At 38.8% G+C, this 24,853-nt stretch overlaps 1 protein-coding gene and 1 pseudogene across 1 annotated transcript in view; one reads left to right on the plus strand and one right to left on the minus strand.

Moving 5' to 3' along the window:
* Positions 1–8,672: 8,672 nt before the first annotated feature.
* LOC105984778 lies at positions 8,673–9,307 on the minus strand (annotated as a pseudogene).
* A 36-nt stretch (positions 9,308–9,343) lies between these two features.
* Kcnh5 (potassium channel, voltage gated eag related subfamily H, member 5) overlaps positions 9,344–24,853 on the plus strand; it is a 275,839-nt gene continuing 260,329 nt past the window's right edge. The window contains exon 1 of the mRNA XM_013013844.1: positions 9,344–9,413. Coding sequence (XP_012869298.1) covers positions 9,344–9,413 — 70 coding nt within the window. The remainder of the gene's footprint in view (positions 9,414–24,853) is intronic.

Here is a 24,853-nt window from a genome sequence, read left to right on the forward strand (position 1 = left end):
GTGATCCCAGCTTTCTGATCCTCTTGGGTCATTTCCACTTTGTATAATTTGGTCTGTAAGAGGACTTTTCAGAGAAGGCCATAGAGAAAATGCACAAGCTCTCTTGTCTTTACTCAGGGAAGGGAAAGAGGAAGGAGACTCTCTGGATGGAAACTTACCAGTGTAGCATCTTTGGTTGAAACTTCTTACACAGATTGGAATGATGATCCATTCTTTAGCATAGGTTTTGTTTTAGGTATAGCGTGAAATTAACATCGGTGAGGCCCAGGACTAGCTGCTTCTGTTTCCTCCATTTTACATCTGACATCTGACTGAATGAATGCTTAATCTTTTTTACACGTTGTGCTCCTAATTGCTTCATTGGTTTAATGTTACTTTCCATGGAGGACACCAAGTGTGAGTGCACATTTATCTGTGTTGACATTTAAAAATTCCACCTCTTGTTGCCTATGGCTAACTTTGAAATACCATCATTCAAAACCCCAAAGCTTTCTTTGAATGTATGTGCATGTCTATGTATGGCAAATATTCAATAGTCTCAGTACTTCTCTCACGAGGACTTCAGAACTTAGAATTACACTGTTTTTTTGCTCTACACATCCATGTGGAAGTATCCCACAGTTGTCTTTGCTGTTTGACTTGGCAAAGAAATTGAATAATTCTTCTGCAGAGATTATATTTAATTGAAATTAACAAAGAAAATTTCCTTCAGGATTCTTATAGAGAAATCAGGATTGTCATATTGAGCAATTCATTAGTCACTGACTTAACAACATTAGATGTGTTGGCCCAGCTTTAACGGGAAAAGAAATTCAAGGAGCTAGCACTCCTTGTTTGATGCAAGAATTGAAGAAACAGGGGCTTTCAGTTGTTTATTGACCTCTTTCTGATAAAACATCATTTTTCTTCTGAAAAGTTTGATCATGTACAAGAGTCAAAAAGAAATACACATAGACAAGGCCCAGAGGATATGAAAACCTGTAAGTACACAGACAGACATCTTAAACACAGAAAGAGACAGAGGAAGCAAAAAAGAAAGAAAGAGATGTAGATGTAGGAAAAAAAATCCTCTGGAAATCAGAGTTTGGGGGGAGAGAAAGAGAAAGGAGGAATGAAGGGAGAAGAAGGGAGGTAAGGGGAAGGGAGAGGGGAGAGTGGAGGGAAGGGGTGAAGAAGAGAAGAAACAGGAAAGGCGAAGAGAAAAGAAGAGAGGAGAGGAGGAGAGAGGAGGGAGAGATGAAGAGAGGGGAGGAGGAGAAGAGGAGAAGGGAAGGGAGAGGAGGGGAGAGGAGGAGGTATGAAAAGGTTAGCGAGAGAAAACCTCAAGCATTTATTTTTGTCTATAGGTAGCTAACCTGAAATCTCTGCCGGTTATAAATCCATCAGAGAAGTTTTCAGTGCAGAATGAAGGATCAAGGAGTTTGGCAAATTTGAATACAGCATCTAAACCAAAGGATTTCCTAATAAAACTTCAAACTCCTTAGCTGCAATTTCTCTCAATATCAATGCTGTATTCGGTGCCCTAAAAGTGACAACTATAGCCGATTTGCTGGTTGGTTTACACCACTTAAGACTGGATGTTTACTTTCCTATTTAGCATTGTAAGTTGTTCCTGGTGTTTCAGTTTATAAAGTAAAATAATGAGGCCATGGAGTGGATTGGACAACACACACACACACATACACACACACACACACACACAAAAAAAACACACACACACACAAACATATACGTATATGCATGGTAGCCAAATCTCAAACTAGGAGAAACAGGGTTTTTTTTTTTTTTTTTTTTTATTTTTAAGATGAAAGACTTGTTTCAATCATTTTCAGACAAATTAGGAATAAAACAAATCTTAATGTATGGTTTTTAGTAAATAGAGAGGACATATTAAGAATTGTAAAGGCAATAGGGATGTTTTGACAGGTTTAAAAATATATGTATTTTTATTTTTGATTGACACATAGGATGTGCATGTGCACGAGGCTCAGTGACATTTTAATACACACATGCCATGTAAAATGATCAGATCAGAGTAAATGGCATGTCTATCACATTGGATAGTTATCACTTCATTTTATTTTATTTTATTTTTTGTGCTGGTTCTGGGTCCTGAACTCATTAGGGCCTGGATTTTGTCCCTTAGCTATTTTGTTCAAGGCTAGTGCTCTACCACTTGAGCCACAGCTCCTCTTCTAATTTTTCAGTGATAATTGGAGGCACCTGGCCATTTATCACTTCTTTTTATTTTTGTCGGTCATAGGGCTTGAACTCTGGGCCTGGGCACTTTCCCTGTGCTTATTAGCTCAAGGCGAGTGTTCTACAGCTTGAGCCACAGTACCATTTCTGGTTTTCTAGTGGTTTATTGGAGATAAGAGTCTCACAGAGTTTCCTGCCCAGGCTGGCTTTGAACTGTGATCCTCAGATCTCAGCCTCCTGAGTAGCTAGGATTACAGGCATGAGCCAGTGGCACCGGCTATCACTTGTTTCTATTGGAAGTATTCAAGGCCCTTTCTAGTATTTTGAAGTATTAGGTTACTTGTTATCAATGACGGATAAGTTTAGGGAAAATCTGTAGCAAGTTGGATTAAAATAAGTTAGGAAGGGAAGATGGGTTTATTATATCTGAGCAAGACCCCTTACCCAAATGCTTATTGACTAAGTTGTTGTTTAGATGTTATCAGGCTAGTTTTCCTTAGTGAAATTTTAATTGTTTTTAAATTGACATGTATACTATGAGGTGGTTTCATTGTGATATTTCTACACCCACATGCAGTGCACTGTGAACAAATTCACCCCCTGGACCATAGTCCCATTCTTCCACACTCTTAAGAGGTAGGCAGAAGGGATGACAGTAATCCAGGTTGTTGTTTTGAGAAAGTATGGCTACACATCGATAGTTGTATTTGGCATTAATTATTGCTTATGATTTCCTAAACCCTGTGAAATATTAGATGAATTTTTCTGCCATTATGAAAATCTAGTAGTATTTTTCTCTTTGGAGCATACAGGGTTCAGGAATGAAGACAACAGAGGAGGTAGTATTTTATAAGCTACGAAGCTTCAAAGAGGAAAAACTCAATATCCTCAGGCTTTCTCTCTCCTTCCTTCCTTCCTTCCTTCCTTCCTTCCTTCCTTCCTTCCTTCCCTCCCTCCCTCCCTCCTTCCTTCCTTCGTTCCTTCGTTCCTTCGTTCCTTCCTTCTCTCTCTCCCTTCCTTCCTCTTCTGTCCCCCCCCCCATAGCTGGGTTGTACAGGCATTTTTTTTAATATACTTTTTATTCAGTCATCTCTTATTTGTAGAAAAATCCAAAATTATTTTCATGCTCGAATTGATACTTATAAAAATGGAGCTTTTAAACAGAAACATACAGGAAACAGAGAAAAAGTGAAGTAAAAAAAATTCCACACAAGACACAGTAACCTTAATTATCATCCAATTTTAAACAGAAGGTGGAAGGCATACAACTTTTTCTCTTATAAATTTTGTTTTTCTTGAAAGATTTTCTTCAACATCTAAAGACACTATTCAGGAAATCCTGATAAAACCCTATAGTGTTCTTGAAGCATTGGCTTACCCATGTCTTCTAATATGCCATTTCTAACTTCCAAAATAATCCAAGAGGTTGAAATTATACTGACCACTTCCTAAATAACTTGGATGAACAAGCCAGAGAGTTGGGCCCACACAGTGTTATGTAACAGAGGCTGTGCTTTGCTGGCCGGAGGGCTGCCTACCCTGGACACTAGTGTCTCCACCAGTGTCTTTCTTTGGCTTCATTGCAGAGTAGATTGTATAAGAGATCCATTTACTCATCTTTTAACCACCAGCCTACCAAAACAACTATCCCAACCACTGGTTTTGAATGGAAGGGAGTGATAATAGTTGTTTTAATTGGTAATGACTGAATGGATTTCCATGCAGAAAGCTGTTAGTTTAGTCAATGTTTATCTTGTACTTTCGTTGTGATTAGCAGCTGTTGCCTAGCTTGGAGGAGTGAGGCCAGGCAGTGGTGGTGGTATTTCCCTACCGTCTGTTTGTGGTTACCATTTACCACAAGGGGTCGCTGTAGGTTCTGCCACAAGTAACCAACGTATTTTCTTTCCTCTTCCATCCACATCCCCCGTCTCCCCAGGGGGTGTGAGGGCCTTGTGCTGGTGTCAGTGTAGTTAGTTGTATTTAAAACATAAGACACCCAGGAATGTTTAATGAAGGTATTTATTTAATTATTAAAATTTATTTTGTGTTGACCAACATTTTGTGACTGAATGAATATGGTATTAATAAAATAGCAAATATTATTGCGTAATGCCAATCACACACTTAATATTCATGGTTATAATATTCATATATTATATTCATATATATTCATATATTTTAGGCAGCATACTTTTTTAGCAGGTAAAATTCTATTATAATATATAATCTCAGTCTCATGGCAATATATATTAAATGTACAATACTCCAAAAAGATGCCATGAACATAATGCTTCATATTTACTGTTTCAGCAGAATTTCCCTTTTTTTCTAGATATCTTAACGATTTTTTGTTATCCCCTCTTTCGTTATCTCCCACTTTCTCTCCCCCTCAACTTCCCTCCCCCAATTTGTATCGTTCATTTCCAACAAATTGTCTCATCAATATTTCTGTTGCATTTGTTTTCCCAGTGTCCTTTGCCTCTCCATTTTGTTGTTCCCCTTCCCTAATTCAGATAAACATATATACAATACCCAGGGTACCAAAATCTAATACAGTGACAACAGGGGATAAACCATAGGGGAGCAGGGAACACAAAAGGAAAAAGAAATCACATAATACATGAAAAACAACAACAACAAAGAAAAACCTCTTGTTTTCTTACCTTGGAGTTCAATTTGCGTAGTATCATCTTATATGGGCATATGTACATAGTTACTGAGCTACTCTGCTAGGACTATCCTAGACATATACTGATTATTACAAATGAGGCAAACCATGGCATCTGTGTTTCCTTGGATCTACCTTACTTCACTTGATATGATTTTTTTTCCAAGTCTTTCCGTTTCCTCATGAATGGGCAATGTCATGCTTTCTGATGGAAGCATAGAATTTCATTGCGTACTTCCTCCTCCTGTTGTCCCTGTAATCCACAACTTCACAACCTGAGCCATTCATTTTCTCTTTCTCACTTTAGGATTATTCACATGTTTTCTCTTTGCTGGAAATATGCTTCTTCCCACGCACTCATAACTTCTGATGTTAGCTATCCATTTCACACTACTTCCTTACAAAGGCCATGATCTAATCAAAATTAGCCCCAATATACATGATGACAGCACTCTGTCATCTGAACACCTGCCACAATTGCTAAGTCTATATTCCATGTGGGTGTGTTGAGTATCTGTCTCCCCTACTAGACTTTGAGATCCATGAGGTCAGGGGCCACATCAGACTGTTTCATCTACCACTGTTGGTTGAGCTACCACATCAAATAACAATTCTGAATTCCCATTTAAGGACATGCCATCAATAAACAATTTTAAGTGAGTGCTTAGATGTTGACAAGACTGTAGATAAATAGCTACTTGGGAGACCGAGATATAAGGATTAAAGTTCAAAATCAGCCCAGAAAGAAGAGTTCATGGAACTCCAGTCCACCAACAAAAAGTCTCCAGTGGAGGTGTGGCTGAAGTAGCAGAGTAGCAGCCTTGAGTGAAAATACTTGAACAAATGAAGCCAGCGATAATTACTGTCATATAAATCAATGTGTATTTCAGACAATAGCATTTGGCTCTGTGTAGATATTATTATACAATAAAGTGACATATTTGTATAGTGTAATTAGTTGTTCTGTGATCCATTATGTTTGTAAATATTTATTTATTTAGTCAGTTGTGGGGCTTGAACTCTAGGCCTAGGTGCTGTCCCTCGGTTCTTCAGCTCAAGGCTAGTGCTCTACCACTTGAGCCACAGGGTCCACTTCTGGCTTTTTCTGTTTATGTGGTGCTGAGGAATCAAACCCAGGGCCTCATGCATGTGAATTCTATCACTGAGCTACCTTCCCAGCCTCATTAAGTTTTCACATGGAAAAACAGAACACATAAAAACTTTACAAAGGAAGAATGGTTGGAACACTTTGACATTTTTCTGGAAATAGTTTTCTTTTTCATTTTTGCAATTAAAGAAATAGAAACTATTTCTGTATGAAGTAAATATAAGCTACTAAGTATGACTTGAAAACAGCCCAGGCAGGAAACTCCACAAGACTATTATCTTTGGGAGAGAAGCTGTTTGAGATCTGAGCTGAGATACTTAATCCTAACTTTCTAGACATAATGATGTAACTGGGAAGCCATGAGGATTTTGGTTTAGGAACCAAGCCTTTAGGATTGGGTCATGCTTTACCGGTACTTTTAGACCCTCAGCTATGCAGAGCAATAGTACTGATAAGTACTAGTTGAATAAATGACTGCTTTTTCTTGTCCCCTAAAGTAATCATGTTCATAATTGATCTTTCCCAAATAATGGTAACTCAATCCATTAAGTAAGGCCATATAAGAAATTATATACTTTAAAATATTTAAATGATTCAATGTGTATATCTGAAAACAGAAATCACAGGCCCAAAGCAAATCAGAGGTGCTCATGAAAGCCCAAGAGATGGCCATGAAAGGCTGCCACTTTTGTCCCCTATTCCAACTTGAGGTACAACTGTGTTAGTGTCTGCCATTTTGGTTTTAATCTCCAAGAGCTCACCCACCAGACTATTTTTATAGGAGAGAGCTGTTATACACCTTTAGATTGTAATTAAATTATTTTTAACAGCTTCACAGTTCGGAGTTACTAAGGGTAGATTTGTATATGTGGGAATCAATCCTTGCCTCCTTAAGCATTTTCTGAGCGTTTTGCTGGAGGTCACAGCAGGCCAACCTCAGATTGCCAAATTTAACTAAATATTGATTAACCCACTTGGATTGTGGGGAAAGGTTAGCTTTTATGCTGAGCTTTTCTGTAAGCCTTTTTTTCCCCCTTTAATTCACGGGAAATTAAAGCACAATGACTTTATTTTTGTATACTTATAGCATTATAAGAATTGAGACATTCTACAATGGGGGTTAAATAGACTAACACAATTCTGTAACTTCTTTGTTGGACATGCACCAGTCTTCCAGTTAACTATTCATCAATGCACCAAAATTTATGGAGTATCTACTATGTGCTGGGCAGTGATCTGGTACTGATTTTGAATAATAAATGAAGTAACATGTTTCTTCTTTTTTTTAATTCCCTTAATGCATATTAGGGGAGGCCTATGTTAGAATTCCTCTTTGACTTACTTACCATACCTATTCCTTATGTGTTAAATAAGTCATAATGGTACTTAGCTTATGTGGGTAGAGTGAGGATTAAATGAGGTAATTTGTGCAGAGTAGAGTGTCTAGTATGTAATGCTGTGATTTGTGAATTCTATGAGCTTTGACAATACAACTACTTCTTCCACATCGGGTTATATGTACCTTTCTTTCCTTTTGTTTAGTGTAAGCTGTTCCCTCTTTCTCTCTCATTCCCTCCCTCACATTGTTGCCCTTGAGTTGCTTAGTTTGTTTTTATCTTTTATTTGTTTAAATCTTCAAATGCACCATCTGACACCTTGAACTTTGAGTTTCCATTTTGTTTCATACTTCGTTGCAACTAATTTCTTGTGTGTGTGTGTGTGTGTGTATGCACACACGCACACACATGTACACACATGTGTGCCAGTACTGGGGCTTGAACTCAGAGCCTGGGGGCTGTCTTTTAGCTTTTTTGCTCAAAGCTGGCACTCTACCACTTGAGCCACACCTCTACTTCTGACTCTTTGGTGGCTAAGTGGAGATAAGAGTCTCTTCCATGGGCTTTCCTGTCTGGGTTGGCAAAGTCTCCATCCTAAAGTCTCAGCCTTTTGATTTGCAACTGATTTCTGTCAAGTGACCATTCTTATTAATCTGAAGGCCTTTTCTTTGTATATTTATGGTTTTGCAGGATTGAAGAATATTTTGCCACCCTCTCCCTACACAGGTTCCTCTGTTCAGCTTCATCCTTTATTTTTTAAAATAAGCTCTTATTTCTAAACCATTTTATTAGCATAAATTGGTATACAATGTACTTTGATCAAATTTACACTATCTATATTACTTTTCTAACTTCTTTCCCTCTTCTCCCTCACTTTAAAAACAGTTTTTTTTAAATAAACATTATGTTTACTAGGAGCATTCAGAATGTCAACAGAATAGCTGTAACTTCTGTTTTCTTTTTGCAATTACAGAGTGGTCTTCAGTTAACAGGACAACAACTATTTTTATAGGTTGTATCAGACAACTGAAGATGAAAAAACTACCATCCCCATATATAACTAATTTGTGCTGTGCACCAACAAGAACCTGCTTTGAATTTCCATGTCAGTTTACATGCTCTATTCTGTACCAGGCAAGGTTAGTGGCTGGTGAAAATACCACCACCACAGGGCTCTCTAGACATATTCGATAGTGTGTTAACTATTTAAAGAAAGACAGTATACAGTTTAAAAACAAATCTCACACAGATTTACCTTTCAGTATTTTTTTTCTTTAAAAGGAGTGAGTTGTATAAGGGAGGGGGAGAGAGGAGACTTAATATAGACAAGGAAAAAAGAACTATGGGAACCAACTTCTTCTTCTTCTTCCTCCTCCTCCTCCTCTCCTCTTCTTCGTCTTCATCTTTGTCTTTGTCTTCATCTTCGTCTTCCTTTTTTTTCTTGCTCTTTTCAGCCTTCACGACTCCCCATTTTGCTGCAGCAGATTTTCCTTTAGCTCAGTAGGCAGCAATATTTTTTGTGTGTTTTTCCTTCAGCTTTCCTTCATGTGTTTCTTGTAAGGCTGCTTGTCATTTGCAGCAGTGTCGTTCCACATCTCCCCCTCCCCACTTTTGTGGGCAACATCCTGAGTAGACAGCAGGATGTTCCCCTTTGATTTTAGGGTGATACTCAGAACAGAACAGGACAGTCGAAGGATGCCTTCTTGGGTACATTGGGATCCCTGAACTTTTTTTTTGTTTCCCCTTTAGGAGGGATGTAGGCTTTTGCTTCTCTTTCATAATGATCCTTGTTTGTCTCGGCCATGTCTTCAGTTTTCCCTTTCTCTTTCGCAGACATAGTCTTCCCCTTCTCTGAGCACTTTTTAGAACACTTGGAGAAGGTGGTGGAGGCATCTGGGTCCCGGCTTCATCCTGTGCTCCTCCAGGCAGATTTGCACAAAGAATGCACATGGATGACATTTTCCCTCTCAGCTTCTTAGCATCTCCTTTGTCCATGTTTAGTTTTTCCTCTTCGAGGCACAGAGACGCCCTATGCCTGTGCACCTTGTGCCTCTCCCCAGCCTGGTGCCATCTCTGTGGAACTCAATGTACTGCAATGGCAGTGTGGAAACATTTAAAACAACACAGTTCAATACATTATTTTCATAGGTGAATCCTATTACCCTCTCCTTTCCCTACTTCTACCCATTGGCTCCCCTCCTCCCATAGACCCCCATTTACAATTCTATCATATTGTTATTATTATTATTTTTGCTGGTCATGGGGCCTGAACCCTGGGCCTGGGCGCTGTCCCTCAGCTCTTCAGCTCAAGGCTAGCGCTCTACCACTTGAGCCACAGCGCCACTCTGGCTTTTTCTGCTTATGTGGTGCTGAGGAATCGAACCCAGAGCCTCATGCGTGCAAGGCAAGCACTCTACCACTGAGCCACCTTCCCAGCCCAATATTATTTTTTTTTGAGGTGTAGATTTTACATACAAGCAAAAAATATGGTATTTGTCTTTCTTAGCTTGGCTTATCTAACTTAACATAATAATATTCAGTTCTATCCATTTTCATACAGATGACATAATTTTATCTTCCTTTCCCCCTCCTCCCTCCCTCCCTCCCACCCTCCCTCTCTCCCTCCCTCCCTCCCTCCCTTCCAGTCTATCATTCCTTCTATCATTTTTTCTTTTTGTGTGCTGGTCCTATGGCTTGAACTGAAGGCCTGTTACTGTCCTTGAACCTTTTGTTCAAGGCTAGTGCTCTATTAGTTGAGCCACAGTTGGACTTCTTTGTTTTTAATTTAATTTTATTGTCAAGGTGATGTACAGAGGGGTTACAGTGGCATACATAAGGTAATGAGTACTGACTTCTTCTTTAAGCCTGGATAATACTCCATTGCATCTTGTTCTTGTGAAGTCTCTTTCTAGTCTCCTCCTTCTCCCTTTTTTGGTTCTTCCTTGATCTCTTGTAAAAGGACTAGTCACCCAGGACCCCGCTTATCCCTCCTTCAGGTATCTTTACTTTGTATTTCAGAGCAAACGTATCCCAAGTCGCAATATGGCATTTTTTCTCCTCCATATTCCTTTTCCGTCCTCCTCTCCCTTTCATCCTCCTCCTCCTCCTCCTCCTCCTCCTCTGTCATCTACACCTCAGTGTGGCCAGAACTGAATTTATTTACTTTTGGCCTGAAACATTGATTTTCTTCAGTACTTTCTTTTTTTTAAATTTTTTTTATTGTGAAAATGCTGTACAGAGGGGTTACAATTACATGGGCAAGATGAGTACATTTCTTATCAAGCATTGTTGCCTCCTCCTTTGTTTCCCTTTCTTCAGTACTTTCTTATATGTGTTAAAGGCATTATTAATATGTTTGTTTTCAGTGTAAAAATCTTAGGCTCATTGTTGATTTTCCACTCAATATTTCTTCAGGTTTACTTCTCAACCAGAGCATCAACCCTTAGAAATAAGAATTTTCCTACCTGTTTCTTTTCTTTTGTATCTTCTAAAAGTGCTATGTGCAGAACAAACTAATGCAGGTACATTCAGTATATTGACTCAGGGCATGGAATGTATCCATAACTGACCTCGTATTCATCATGTGTTTATAAGTATCATAGACCAAAGAAAGAACTACAAGAGTTGCCTTATTAGTTGAGCTCAGAAACAAAGATAAAGCAGGAGAGATTTTTTTTTCTTTTAACTACAGAAAGTAAACTGTCAAGTAATTGGTATTTTCCTAAGACCTCAATTGAGCACCAAGCATTTGGATGGCAGATCACACCTGTAATACTAGCTGCTTGGGAGGCTGAGATCTAAGGATCACAGTTTGAAATTCAGTGGGGCTGGAAAGTCTATGAGGTTCTTATCTTCAATTACCTACCCAAAAGCTGGAAGTGGAGCTGCAGCTCAAGTGGTAGAGGGCCAAAAAGCCAAGCAAGCGTGCAAGGCCCTGAGTTTAAGCCCCTAGTAGATAAATGTGTACATATACATGCACATGTGCTCTTACACACACATGATGGGGTTCACTTTATCAAGCTTTTGCTAATTTGAAGAATCAACTAGAACCAGCAAACAGCTAACTTTTGCTTACCTCCTCTACCTTCAGACATAAACCTAGTACTTATAACAACAGGAACATCCATCTTGTCTATCTAGTACTTGTTAGTTTTTTTGTGACACCACAGAAGAACACAAAAACTTCAGTCTCTTGTAACTTGTCCCAGTGAAGACTAGCACAAGAGGAAAAAATTGGATTTGTAGAACTTGATTTTTTTCTTGAACAGTTACCTCCTATATAGTGGAAATTAAAACAAAAACTAGGACAGAGCTTTAGAAAATTAATTGGATCGTAATGTATTCAGGAAAAAAAAACTTCTCTGTGTTTCTATTGCGTGTTCAGGTTAAGTCAGCTTTGATTGAAGTTCTTCATTAGTTTTCCTGCCATTAGTGCTTAATTGCCTTAAAAAGTTAACTTCAAAGAAAAGATACATACCCTTCAGAAAAGATATGAGTTGTTTGTGAAAACATTTGTTTATTTGTACATCGAGTAACTTTCCCATCCCCATAAACACATCTTGGCTGATTTAGCTCTTATTCATCAAGATTATATAACTAATGTATGTCTAAAGGCTTTAGAGTGTGTGTCTGTGTGTGTGTGTATGTGTGCATATGTGTGTGTATGTGTGTGTGCCAGTCTTGGGGCTTGAACTCATAGCCTGGGCATAGTCCCTGAGCTTTTGTGCTCATGGCTAGTGCTCTACCAGTTTGAGCCACAGCACCATTACCAGCTTTTTGATTGTTAATTGGTGATAAGATTCTTAAGAATTTTCCTGCCTGAGCTGGCTTTGAACTGTGATCCTCAGATCTCAGACTCCTGAGTAGATAGGATTATAGGTGAAAGCCACTGGTGCCCAGCTGGCTTTTGGTATTTGAGGAAATTTCATTGTCATACAATCCAGAGGGAAAAATAGTCACATGTACATTGAGGTGAATGCTGTATTGTGGTCTGTCTCAAATGGATCATTGTGGCAGTTCTATTTTAATTCGATGATTCTGAGCAGTAAACTTTTCAGAAACTGATCATCTCTTTCTATTGAAAGTAGAAACTGAATTGTTCATTTATCTTGGGGTAGGGGAGAAAATATTTTCTGTAACAAAATTTCCATTGTTTCTACCATGAGATTTTTCAGAAGCAGCTGTGAAAGGGTCTGCATTCTCATTCACTCTGGCCGGATGGAAAAACCATGAAGTTAATGCCATCAAAGTAACACAGAGACTTAAAAAATGTACCTCTGATCTTGAAGGAGATGAAAAGTGGAGGCATATTTTTATCTTTGATGACAGCTGAACAAGTTTGAATAAATTAACAGACTATTTTTTTTTTGCCTATTTCTAACTCCCACAGAGATGGTATGCTTCATGTTGCCAATATTATTATATGATAATTAGTCTCATCGTGGAAGGTACAATCTGCGGGTATCTGTGCCCTTGCAACACTGCTATAGAATTGGTAGATAAAGGTGTGTTTTAGAAGGATGTGAAAAAAATATTTAGCTTTCTGTTAGGGACATAAAACAGGCAGGACACGTATTGGAGTCCAAAACTGTGCATGTGGACTTGACATGTAAAGGATTTTGGCTTTTGTTTAGCCATCTGTACCAAAGTTTTATTTAACCCAAATAAAAATGTTGTCCTGTTTCAATATGAAGTTTAAATCTATTGATACCACTCACCTAGAAGACAGATGAAACAAATGATAGATAGACTCCACAATTTAAAAATTTTCATGTGCTATTTGAAATAACAGGAACCTGGAAACATTTATTTATTTATTTGACAGTATTGTCAGTTCTTTGAAGAAATGTACCTAGTATTGTCATTATCTGCTCTGTGTGTGTGTGTGTGTGTGTGTGTATGTGTGTGTGTGCGTGCGTGTGTGTGTGTGTGTATGTGTGTGTGTGTGCGTGTGTGTGTGTTTTGGTAATGGAACCTCTAGCCTTGTGCTGTTGCTTGGCTTTTTCACTTAAGGCTGCCACTCTGCTTCTTTAGCCACACCTCCACTTGTGATTTTTTGATGGTGAACTAGAGTTCCATAAACTCTTTTTTGGGTGGGGGGGGTCCGGTCATGGGGCCTGAACTCTGGGCCTGGGCGCTGTCCCTCAGCTCTTCAGCTCAAATCTAGTGCTCTACCACTTGAGCCACAGTACCACTTCTGGCTTTTTTCTTTTTGCTTATGTGGTGCTGAGGAATCAAACCCAGAGCCTCATGCATGCAAGGCAAGCGCTCTACCACTGAGCCCATAAACTCTGCTTTATGGGCTGATTTTGAACCTTAATCTTTATATCTCAGCTACTTATCTACAGTCTTGTCAACATCTAAGTACTTCCTTAAAATTGTTTATTGATGGCATGTCTTTAAAAGGGAATTCAGAATTGTTATTTGATGTGGTCGCTCAACAAACAGATGAAACAGTCTGAACAAGTCTAGTAGGGGAGACAGATACTCGACACGCCCACATGGAATATACACGTGGGAATTGTGGCAGGTGTTCTGAAGGAAGAGCCCTTAGTGCTGCCATCATGTGTGTCGGGCTAATTTTGATGAGAAGATCATGGCCTTTGTAAGGAAGTAGTATGAAATAGATAGCTAACATCAGAAGTAATGAGCAAAATGGGAAGAGGCATATTTCCATCCAAGAGGAAATATGTGAATAATCCAAAAGTGAGAAGGAGAAAATGAATGGCTCAGGTTGTGAAGTTAAAGGCCAGGGCCCCTGGATTACATGGACAACAGGAGGAGGAAGAGACAGTTCAGGGAAGAACCTCTTCAGAGCAAGGTGCAAAGCTGGTAGCTGGTTGTTGGTAGAAGGGTTGGTGTGAGAAAGAATGAAAGCAGGGGGACTAGCTGTAAGACGATTGTAGCAGTTCTGGCCAGAGATAGGATGGTGGCTACTCAGGAAGAGCATCAGTGGTGATAAGAGAGACATCGATGTATCCAATGTGTTTGGTAGGTGGCGGGATTAGGATTTAGTGACGTTTTGCCTGAATGAGGTGTGAAGAATGACTCCAAAGTTTCAGTGGATGTGGGGAGGGTCTCCTAGAGTTGGGGAAGCCTGGTGGAGTAAAGCTCTGAAGATGGATGATCTGTGTCATCACTTGGTCATCTAGCTTTCTTCTGTCTTTCCAGCTTTTCTTTAAAGTTTTTTCTTTTTTAGAAAAGAACGCAGCTAATGGGAGATTAGTTCAGTTTAGCTTTGTATAGATATGATTTCTGGGTTCTATGAAGTTCAGAAAAGACCTGACAGGCCAGGTAATTAGCATGAACAGTCTTGTTTGTCTTGTGTATTAGAGATCCATAACTTTAGATTTTAATAAGACTAATTTAGGTGGGAAATAATGTGAATACTGCTGAAAAGCCAAAAGTCTAAACAAAAACTAACTTTTCTCTCCCCTCCTTTTAGTACTGGAGCTTGTACTCAGGTACTGCATGCTTTTCCTTAGTATTTTTACTCAAGGCTGGCACTCTATCACTCTACTTTAGGCTTTACAGTGTTTAATTGGAGATAAGAGTCTCATGGATTTACTTGCCCTGGCTGGCTTCAAACCATGATCCTCAGATCTCAGCCTCCTGAGTAGCTAGGATTACAGGTGTCAGGCACTGGGCACAGGGCCTAAATCTAACTTTATAGTGAATGGCAATTATCATTTTTGAAAAGACTTATGCAAACAATCCCCTTTAGAAAATCCATGTAAAAGTTTTAGTGTCTTGGCTACTAATTTTTAGAGCATGAGTGCTTTAGCCCTTCTGCATCAGTGAATTGTGGAGCTGGGGCCTGCGGACACTCAATCTTGGCCCTTCCTCTGTGATGGCAGAGAGTAGCTGGAAACAGCCCTATGCTGAGTTTCTGGATTCCTGCCTTCACTTTGCCTCTGCTGGAGGAGCTCTGTTTCAGGGCTTCAGGATTTCAGAGATGATGCCTAGGAGCTGTGTCTTCAGAGTTATGACTGCATGCGAACCAAATCCAGTTGGCTTTCCTTGGGGCTGCCCTAGACCTTGGTAAAATGATAAACTAGTGCAAGGGTTTCCTTTTGTGAAGTCCTGTTCCTTCCCACTTCACTCCATGGCTTCTTTGTTTCTCAGTATTGGAGAACTTGTGGGGTTGACTTAACACGTCTTAAAATACCTGCAAATTCCGGTGAATGCTTTGTAATACTTCCCCGGAGGGTAATTTGCATAAACAAGCTGAGAGGTAGAAAGAACTAAAGCTAATGCCCTCCTCAAATGCTCCACCATTGTTTTATTTCTACATGTCTCTTAAAAGCTATATAGACATACATGTTTCTTAAAAATTATATAGATATACATACTGATATTGGAATTAATACTAAAGTCAAGCAAATTAAAACTTTTTTTTAAATTGTGAAAATACCATACAGAGGGGTTACAATTACATGGGCAAGGTAATGAGTGCATTTCTTATCAAGCATTGTTGCCTCCTCCTTTGTTTCCCCTTCCCATCCCTTCCCATCTCCCCCCACCATCCTCCATTCCCCCGCCCCTCCCCCCGCCAAAGTTGTAAAGTTCATTTTTCGACATAATGACTTGTACATCTCCTTGTTGCAATGGGTCCCCTCCACAAATTATACCAACATCAAATACAATGAAAGCAATGAAAGCAGGGGTGATACCATGGGGGAGGCTCATACAAAGCAACAAAAAAATAAATCTTATAAATATATTAGAAACAATCGCAAGAAAGGAAAAACATTTGAATACTTACCTTGGGGTTCATTTCACCTAACATCAACTTATTTGACCTTTTCTGCTTTTCTCAGACATATACTAATTATTGCAAATAAGGGAAACCATGGGACTTATGTTTCTTTGGGCCTAGCTTACTTCACTTAATATAATTTTTTCCAAGTCTTTCCATTTCCTAACAAATGGGGCAATGAAATTCTTTCTGACAGAGGCATAGAATTCCATTGTGTATATATACCACATTTTCTTGTTCCATTCATCTACTGAGGGGCATCTGGGTTGGTTCCATATTTTAGCTATGGTAAATAATGCTGCAATAAACATAGTACTGGTAGCTTTAGTGTGGTCTTGTTTGTGATCATTTGGGTAAATGCCCAAAAGTGGGATTGCTGGGTCATAGGGGAGCTCTATGTGGAGTCTTTTGAGGAACCTCCATAGTGCTTTCCAAAGTGGTGAAACAAGCTTACACTCCCACCAACAATGCAGTAAGGTTCCCTTATGCAAAACTTCTATATAGATTTTTTTTTTACTCTGTGGTAACACCTAAAATCTCTCAGTGGTTTTTAGTGTACAATATAAAAGGCAGGTGGGTGCTGGCATGTATAATCCTAGTTACTCAAGAGGCTGAGATCTGAGAATCTCAGTTCAAAGCCAGCTTGGGTAAGAAAATTTATGAGACTTTTATCTCCCAAGTAATCAGCAAAAAGCTAGAAATAGAGCTGTGGTTCAAGTGGTAGGACACTAGCCTCGAGTAAATAAGCTAAGGAACAGTGCTCAGGCCTAGTACCCAGTGCAAGCCCCAGTGCTCACACACATGTGCATACACTTACAACATATATGAATTCATATAAAATACACTATTATAATTGTATAGTCCTTTTGCTGTTTCTAGACTTACTCATCCTATGTAATTGCAAAGTTTGTACCTTTTGACCTACTTTCTTTTCTTTTTTCTTTCTTTTTTTGTGTGCCAGTCCTGAAGTTTGAACTCAGGGCCTGGGTACTGTCCTTCACTTTGCTCAAGGCTAGTGCTCTACCACTTGAACCATAGCACCATGCTGGGATTTTTTTTTTGGGGGGGGCGGTACTTAGTTGAAGGTAACGTCTCCCAGACTTTCCTGCCCAGGCTGATTTTAAACCACAATCCTCAGATCTCAGCCTCCTGAGTAGCTACGATTCCAGGCCAGCCACTGATGCCTTGCCTTTGACCTGCTTCTTGCTGTGCATTTCTCCTCCTTGCATTCATTGCTAGTGTCCTGGAATTTTTCCACCCAAGAAGGGTATAGTTGGCTATAAAGACAGTATAATATATGGAAACAGTCCAGATGCCCTACAATAGATGAGTGGACTAAAAAAATTTGCTACCTAAATACAATGCCCTTAGAAAGAATACTGTTATGTCATTTGCAGGGAACTAGATGGACCTAGAACAAATCATGTTAAGTGAGGTAAGCCAAGCTCAGAGACACAAATAGTGCATGTTTTCTCTTGTACGGGGAAGCTACATCTGAAATACCCTGGGACACGATAAAGTATGCAGGACTCTAGGCGTTGACACAGAGGGAGACCAAAGGAGATTTTTAGGGGAAGAACAAAGGCTCAATGTCTCTGTGTCTCTGATCATATAAAATAATATTTATTGAAATGAACTCCAGGAAATAGAAACAAGAGTTTTTTTTCCCTTTGTTGCTGTTTTTTTTTAAATCTTCTTTTCTTGTTTGTTCATTTATCTGTCTTTGGGAGGGTAAAAGGGTGGCAAATAAATGGAGGGAACAAAGGGTGAAAAAAAAGACAATGTAATAAAACTCCAAACCAGTCTAGTTAAGTTGGAGCAGCTCAGAGCAGGGAAAGAAATGAGATAACCTGTGTGATTTCAAGGTGTTTTTGTTTACTCACTAAGATTTGTTTTCTTCTTTTTTTTTTTCATGGTTGAGGGTCTTGAACTCTGGCCGGGGTGCTGTCCCTGTGCTCTTGAGCTCAAGGCTAGTGCTCTACCACTTGAATCACAGCGCCACTTCTGGTTTTCTGGTGGTTAATTGGAGATAAGAGTCTCATGGACATTCCTGCTCAGGCTGGCTTGGAACTGTAATCCTCAGATCTCAGCCTCCTGAGTAGCTAGGATTACTGGTGTGAGCCTGGCAAGATTTGTCTTCTTACTGCAATTTCTTTCAGGCATGATTATTGCTCTCCTAGTTTGTGTCTGATTGACTTAAGGAGTGGGATTAATATGGAGTAGTTAGTAGTTAGTTGTTAGTAGTAGTAGTAGCAGTAGTAGTAGTAGTAGTAGTAGTACTCCAATGTAGTTCTCTCCCTACTTCCTATAAAGAAGAAGGGCTTCCTTACATTGAAACGAAGCTGAGCAATGAGAGAGCTTAGATAGCAGTTCAGAAATATAGTGCCAAAGAACAAATAGAAAGACTCAGAAAGACTGGCCCTCTATCAGATGCCTTTCTCCTACGTCCATAGCCTCTGAGTGAACTTGCCTGGTCTGCTTTTCCATTGCAGAAGAAAAGGAACTTAAAGGTACAATAGTGGTGGATGCATTCTTACACTTGAACTTCCTGAAGAAGCTGGTCAACATGCAGTTTCGGATTCAGAAGGTCTGGGGGGGGGGTCCCAGACTCTTAACATTCTACCTAATTCTCAGGGGCTGCTGTTTATGCTTTGGGTTGCAGGGGACCATATCAAAGCGTTCCCAAGCTTGGCTGAGCATGAGAACACTTAGCTCGGGCTGTTTTTTGTATTCCGTTCTGAGGGAGTCAGTTCAGTGCCCTCTGCATTAGAATTTAGCCATCTCTATTTTGAAGCTTGTGACATGATTCTGTGGCAGCTGCCAGCATTGAGGAATTACTGCCCTAGATTGTTGCTGCTCTACCCAGGCTGCACAGTAGGAATCCGCCTCCCTCCCCCAGAAGGTTTAAGACATTAAACAATGCTTGAGAACCATTCCATACTAATTAAAAAAGAATCTTTGGGATGTATGGTTTGGGATGAGTAATTCTACGACCCCTTTGATCTTCTTGAATCAAATGTACAGTCAAGATTGAGAAGCACTACTAACAATCCCTGGGCATCATTAAAAGTTAATTAATCAATTATTTGTTGAGGGCACTATTGGCATTTGAACTCAGGTCTTTGTGCTTGCCCGGCAGAGATAGTACCATTTGAGCCATGCTTTTAGCACTCCTTGCTCTGGTTGTTTTGAGGGTCTTGATTTTTTCTCAGGCTAGGCTGGACTGAGATCCTCCTATTTACATTTTCTCTTGTAGCAGAATAACAGGCACACACCATCATGTCTAATCTTTTCGGTTGATTTGACAGGGATTTTTCTTGTGTGTGTGTGTGTGTGTGTGTGTGTGTGTGTGTGTGTTTTGTACTGGGGTTTGAACTCAGGGCTCCACATTTGCTAGCCTTGGCCTTTTCTGTTGAGATGAAGTCTTGTGAACTTCCTTTTTTGCTCTCGCTGGCTTTGCCTTGAACTGTGATCCTCTTGATCTTGCCTCCTGAGTAGCTAGGATTGAGTCACTAGGACTTGGTTTAGTTTTATTTTCAATTGTTAAATCATACTTGTATGTATTTATAGGGTCCAATGTGATGTTTAGATATGTGTTTGCATTGTGGAAGGACTGAATAGACTAATTAGTATATCTGACATTTCAAATATTGTCATTTCTTTGTGGTAAGAACATTTCAAATACTCTCCTTTAGCAATTTTGAAATTTACAACACTTTATTATTAACTATAGGTATTAATAAAGTACCAGAATTTATTCATTCCTCCTTACAGTGACTTCATATCCATTCACCAGTGTCTCCTCTTTTCCTGTCCCTTATTTCCCCATCTTCTGGTGACTACCATTCTACTCTCCATTTCTGGATGGTTGTCCTCATTCTGTCTGTCTCTGTTTGTCTCTTTCTCTCATTCTGGATTCTAAAACACTGTATATACATGTCATATTAAAAATTACTTTGTATGTGTTTGTGTGTGTGTGCGCCTGAACTCTGGGCCTGGTACCACTTGAGCCACAGTGCCACTTTCAGCTTTTTTTGTTTATGTAGTGCTGAGGAATCGAGCCCAGGGCCTCATGCATGCAAGGCAAGCAAACGCTCTACCACTGAGCCACCCTCCCACCACCATTCCCAGGCTTCGTTCGAGCTCTCTTCTGAAAAAAAGTTTACTTATCTTTTCAACTGTTTGTAAGAGATTATTTTGGATCAAGTCTCTGTGACTTGGTTTTTAACCTTTTAACCCTTGGGGAGAAAGGACTTATTTCAGGTCCATCTTTTAGAGGATATTGATGGTTATTTGGGAGTTTTTTTTTTTTTTTTCTGGACCTGGAGCTTGAGTTTAGGGCCTGAGTAATCTCTCTGAGCTTCTTTTGTTCAAGGCTAGTGCTCTACCACTTGAGCCACAGCTCTACTTTTGTTTTTTTTTTTTTTGTAATTTAGTAGAGATAAGAGTCTCACAGACTTTCTTGTCTGGGCTGGCTTTGAACTGCAATCCTCAGGTTTCAGCTTCCTAAGTAGCTAGGAACCAGGCTCCTATAATATTTTTCATATTAGTCTTATAATAGTCTTTTAAACCTAAGTTTCTTGTAGAAATTCAGCCAAGAATATACTGATATGTAGCTTTTCTAGCTTCTAAGATTGTACGTTCTGGTGGGGATGTCTCCCTGATTGTTAGGTACTTTCTACAAGACCATATTGCATATTTGTACCATTTGGAGACAAAATGCTTGTAAATATCAAGGATAAGAGCAACTGGATATTAAGGCAGGTTTAATTTTCAGAATTCACAGTTCCAAGTGTGCCAGAAGAGTGAGAACCAACCAGAACTAGTTTTCCTGTCAGGATTGGTTGATAAGGTTGGTGATGTCACTGAGAATTCTGGCCAATTCCCTTAATTGCTTCATGATTCAGAAACTTCTGGATCATCTTGCATTTTTTTTCAGAGAAGTTGTTTCTCTATAATCAGATTTCTTTTCCCCATCCTATTTTAAAGCTAAAGGAAATTAAAAATTTCTGAGAAGCAATTTTAATTAATCTGTTATCATGCCCTTATATTTATTAATAATATTAGATTCTCATTTGTTGAAACAAGATGTTTATGACTGCAGGGAAATGGAGCAGATATGAATATTTCATATCACTGAGTGTTTCAACTAAAACAGGCAAATTGATAAAAGAAGCATGTGGATACTTTCATATATGGTGATTTCATAATAATTTAGCCTTATTAAAAAGTCTAATTTCTAATTTTTTATCATTAAATTATTTTGTACCTTAGCCTTTCTGATGTGATTTTTTTTTAAAGTTTTGGTTTGTAGGGTCAATAATTAAAAGTTTGTTTTTTTTTTTCTCCTAGGTTCTTTGTGTGTGTGTGTATGTGCGTGTGTGTATGTATGTGCACATGTGCACATACACACACTCTGCGTATTACAGGGTAATGTAGTCAATAATATTGTAAGTAATATTCTTTAAAGACTTTTTATTTCAATAGTTACTCTATAAAGATAGGATTCTCGTTATTCCTTCTATTCATTATTGAACTTCCACAACTATTCAGTGTGCTGGTTATTACTGTCATTCATGTTTTTTGAATATACTAACAGTCTAATTAAAACTCCCCAACTGCTCATCTTGGTAATATTGAAAAGAGATTCAAGTGCTGAGAGAAATATTTGGTACAGGGCCTTTTGTGATAGTTTGTTTTGAGCATTTACCAGTTGATGACTTCTCATATTAGCACTGGCTAATTAACTCAGCTCTGGTTTTGTAAAACATTTAGAAATGGTAGAAGCAGCGCTAATATTTTTCTTCCATCAGATCATAGGGTATATTATTCAAGTGCAGTCATTCAGGCTTCCTATGAGGGCTGGGTAACACTCAGCCCCATTGCTTCATTCTCATGGTCTAATACTATACTGAAGCATGATGATAAATAGAAAACTTATTCTTAGACTTTTTTCTTCTAAATGTTAAGTTATTAAGAAGTCTGAGTTTTAGTGGTGGCTCATGCCTGTAATCTTGGCTACTCAGGAGGCTGAGATCTGAGGATGGGGGTTTGGAACAAGCCTGGTCCCTGAGACTTTTACCTCCAGTTAACCACCAAAAAATCAGAAGTGGAGCTGTGGCTCGAGTGATAGACTGCTTGCCTTGAGCACAAAAGCTCAGGGACAGCACCCAGACCCTTTCAAGCCCTAGGACTAACACACACACACACACACACACACACACACACACACACACACACACACAAACATTCTGAGTTGCTAGGTCTGATTGAGTATGTGAGCAGATACTATATTATACATGTATATATTATGATGATAGGTAATAGATAATATATTATTCTGGGTAATTAGCATATTTATCACTTTAAGTATTTATTACAACCATGAATACAAAAGGAAATCACAGCTCTTACCTATAGCCACATTAATTTTACTTGTTTTTAAAATTTATATACAATGAGTAAACATAATATGCATACTTTAGTTTCTGACTTCTTTCAGTCACCAAAGTATTTTAGGGACTTACCTCTAATTTTACATGTCTCAGAAGTTTATTCCATTTCAGAGCTGAGTAATATTCCTTGTTTGAATCTAACACAATTTTAAATGTATACTGTCAGTGGACATTGTTTGACTGCTATGAATAAATCTGAAGTGAACCTTTTTTCTCTAAGTCTTTTTGTTAACATATGTTTTCATTTTCCTAGAAGAAATAGGTAGGGGTGGAATTTCTGGGTCAGAGATGAATGTTTAACTTTACAGGAAACTGTATTTCCAAGTGACCATGCCACTTTATATTCTCAATGGAATTGTATAGACACGTCCGGCTGCCCTAGATTCTCATCAACAGTTTGCACTGCTTGCTTGTGGAACTACTGTAGTGATGGCGTGGCACTGTATTGTTTTACTTTCAGCTTGTACTTTCCTGTTGTTTGATGATTGGGAACATTGTATTTTATGGTTATTGGTGGCTGCATGCCTTATTTAGTGAAATTCTGATTCAAATAATTTTCCTATTTCATTAATTGGGTGGCTTGATCTTTCCTAGGAATTCTTTATAATTCTCTGGATTGGAATCCTCAGATTGCTGGATTATGAATATTTTCTCCCCGGTTGCAGGTTTCTCTTTTATTTTCTTGACAGTGTCCTTAAATAAGGAGTTGATTTTCATTTTGATGATGCCTAATTTACCAACACTTTCTTTTCTGATGTATGCTATGTGAGTTTTAATTAAGAAAATGTGTCTTTCTCCAGATTGCTAGGAAGGAATCTTCTAGGAGTTTTATTATTCTTTCCTTTGTTTTTAGGACTATATATCAAAGGATATTTCCACTTAAAAGCCATCAACCTAGTTCAATGGATGTCTTGCCTAATATATCTAGGTTTTAAAAAGATACTTTGTTTTCATTTTCTGTGTAGTTTAACTATATCTTCATGCCTTCTAAAGACTATTGCTTCTGCATTATGCTTTACTCTTTGCTTTGCTATCTGTTCTGCTAAATCATATTTGGTTATTACACATTATTTTTTGCCAGTCCTGGGGCTTGAACTCAGGTCTTGAGTCTCTTTGTGCTCAAGGCTAGTGTTCTACTACTTGAGCCACAGTGCCCCTTCCCACTTTTTCTGGGATAAGAATCTCATGGGGACTTTCTGCCCCTGCTGGCTTTGAACTAGAATCCTCAGATTACAGCCTCCTGAGTAGCTAGGATTATAGGGAGGAGCCCCTGGAGCCCTGCAACATGTGTTTTTTAAACATGTTAATTTCATGAAAGCAGAACATGTTTTACTTTTATTCCATTCCATTGTAGGATCCAGAGCGATTATCCTGTATGGAGTATCTACTACTTAGTAAATGTTGATTTGTGTTGTTGTTTCTATGAAGTCCAAATTTGAGTCAGGATTTAGATAGAAATTACCTTCTATTTCTAGTTGTATTCTACCCTCAGTGTCAGTCCAAAGAAGACTCAGGCTTTAGTAGATGTTTTGTGGCACAAGATTCCTTGGAATTTTTTACTATTTTAAAATTTATTTAAGGGCTGGGAAAATGGCTCAGTGGTAGAATGCTTGCCTTGCATGAATGAAGCCTTGGGTTCAGTTCCTCAGCACCACATAAGGAGAAAAAAAGCTGGAAGTGGCCCCTGTGGCTCAAGTGGTAGAGCGCTAGCCTTGAGCTGAAGAGCTGGGTTCATGCCTATAATCCTAGCTACTCAAGAGGCTGAGAGCGAAATATTAAGGTTCAAAGCCAGTCTGGGCAGGAAAGTCCGTAAGACTCTTATCTCCAGTTAACTGCCACAAAAGCTAGAAGTGGAGCTCAAGTGATAGAGTGCCAGCCTTGAGCACAGAAGTTCAGGGGACAGTGTCCTGTCCCTGGACTGGCACAAAAGAAAAATTTCTCATTTTAATATTTTAGTATTATTTTGGATCATTTTCATTTTTTATCACATGATCTACAACACTGCTAAAGTTGAGGACTGAAACAGATTTTTCAATTGAGGTTGATACCAAATTATTATTATTATTATTATTTTGGCAATACTGGTGTTTACACTTAGAGCCTTGTCTAACACTTAACTATATCCCAGTCTGTTACTTTTTTTGTGTGTGTATTAAGTTTTATGTTTAAAGCAAACCTACTTTTCAGTGTAAAGTAGAACAGGGATGTCTTTTATATAGAATATTGGCAGCTAATAGACACATGAAGAAATGTTCAACATCCCTAGCCATAAAAGAAATGCAAATCAAAACAACATTGAGATACCACCTCACTCCAGTTAGAATGGCA

Source organism: Dipodomys ordii, unplaced genomic scaffold (assembly GCF_000151885.1).
Source record: "Dipodomys ordii isolate 6190 unplaced genomic scaffold, Dord_2.0 Scaffold2, whole genome shotgun sequence".
Taxonomy (NCBI): domain Eukaryota; kingdom Metazoa; phylum Chordata; class Mammalia; order Rodentia; family Heteromyidae; genus Dipodomys; species Dipodomys ordii.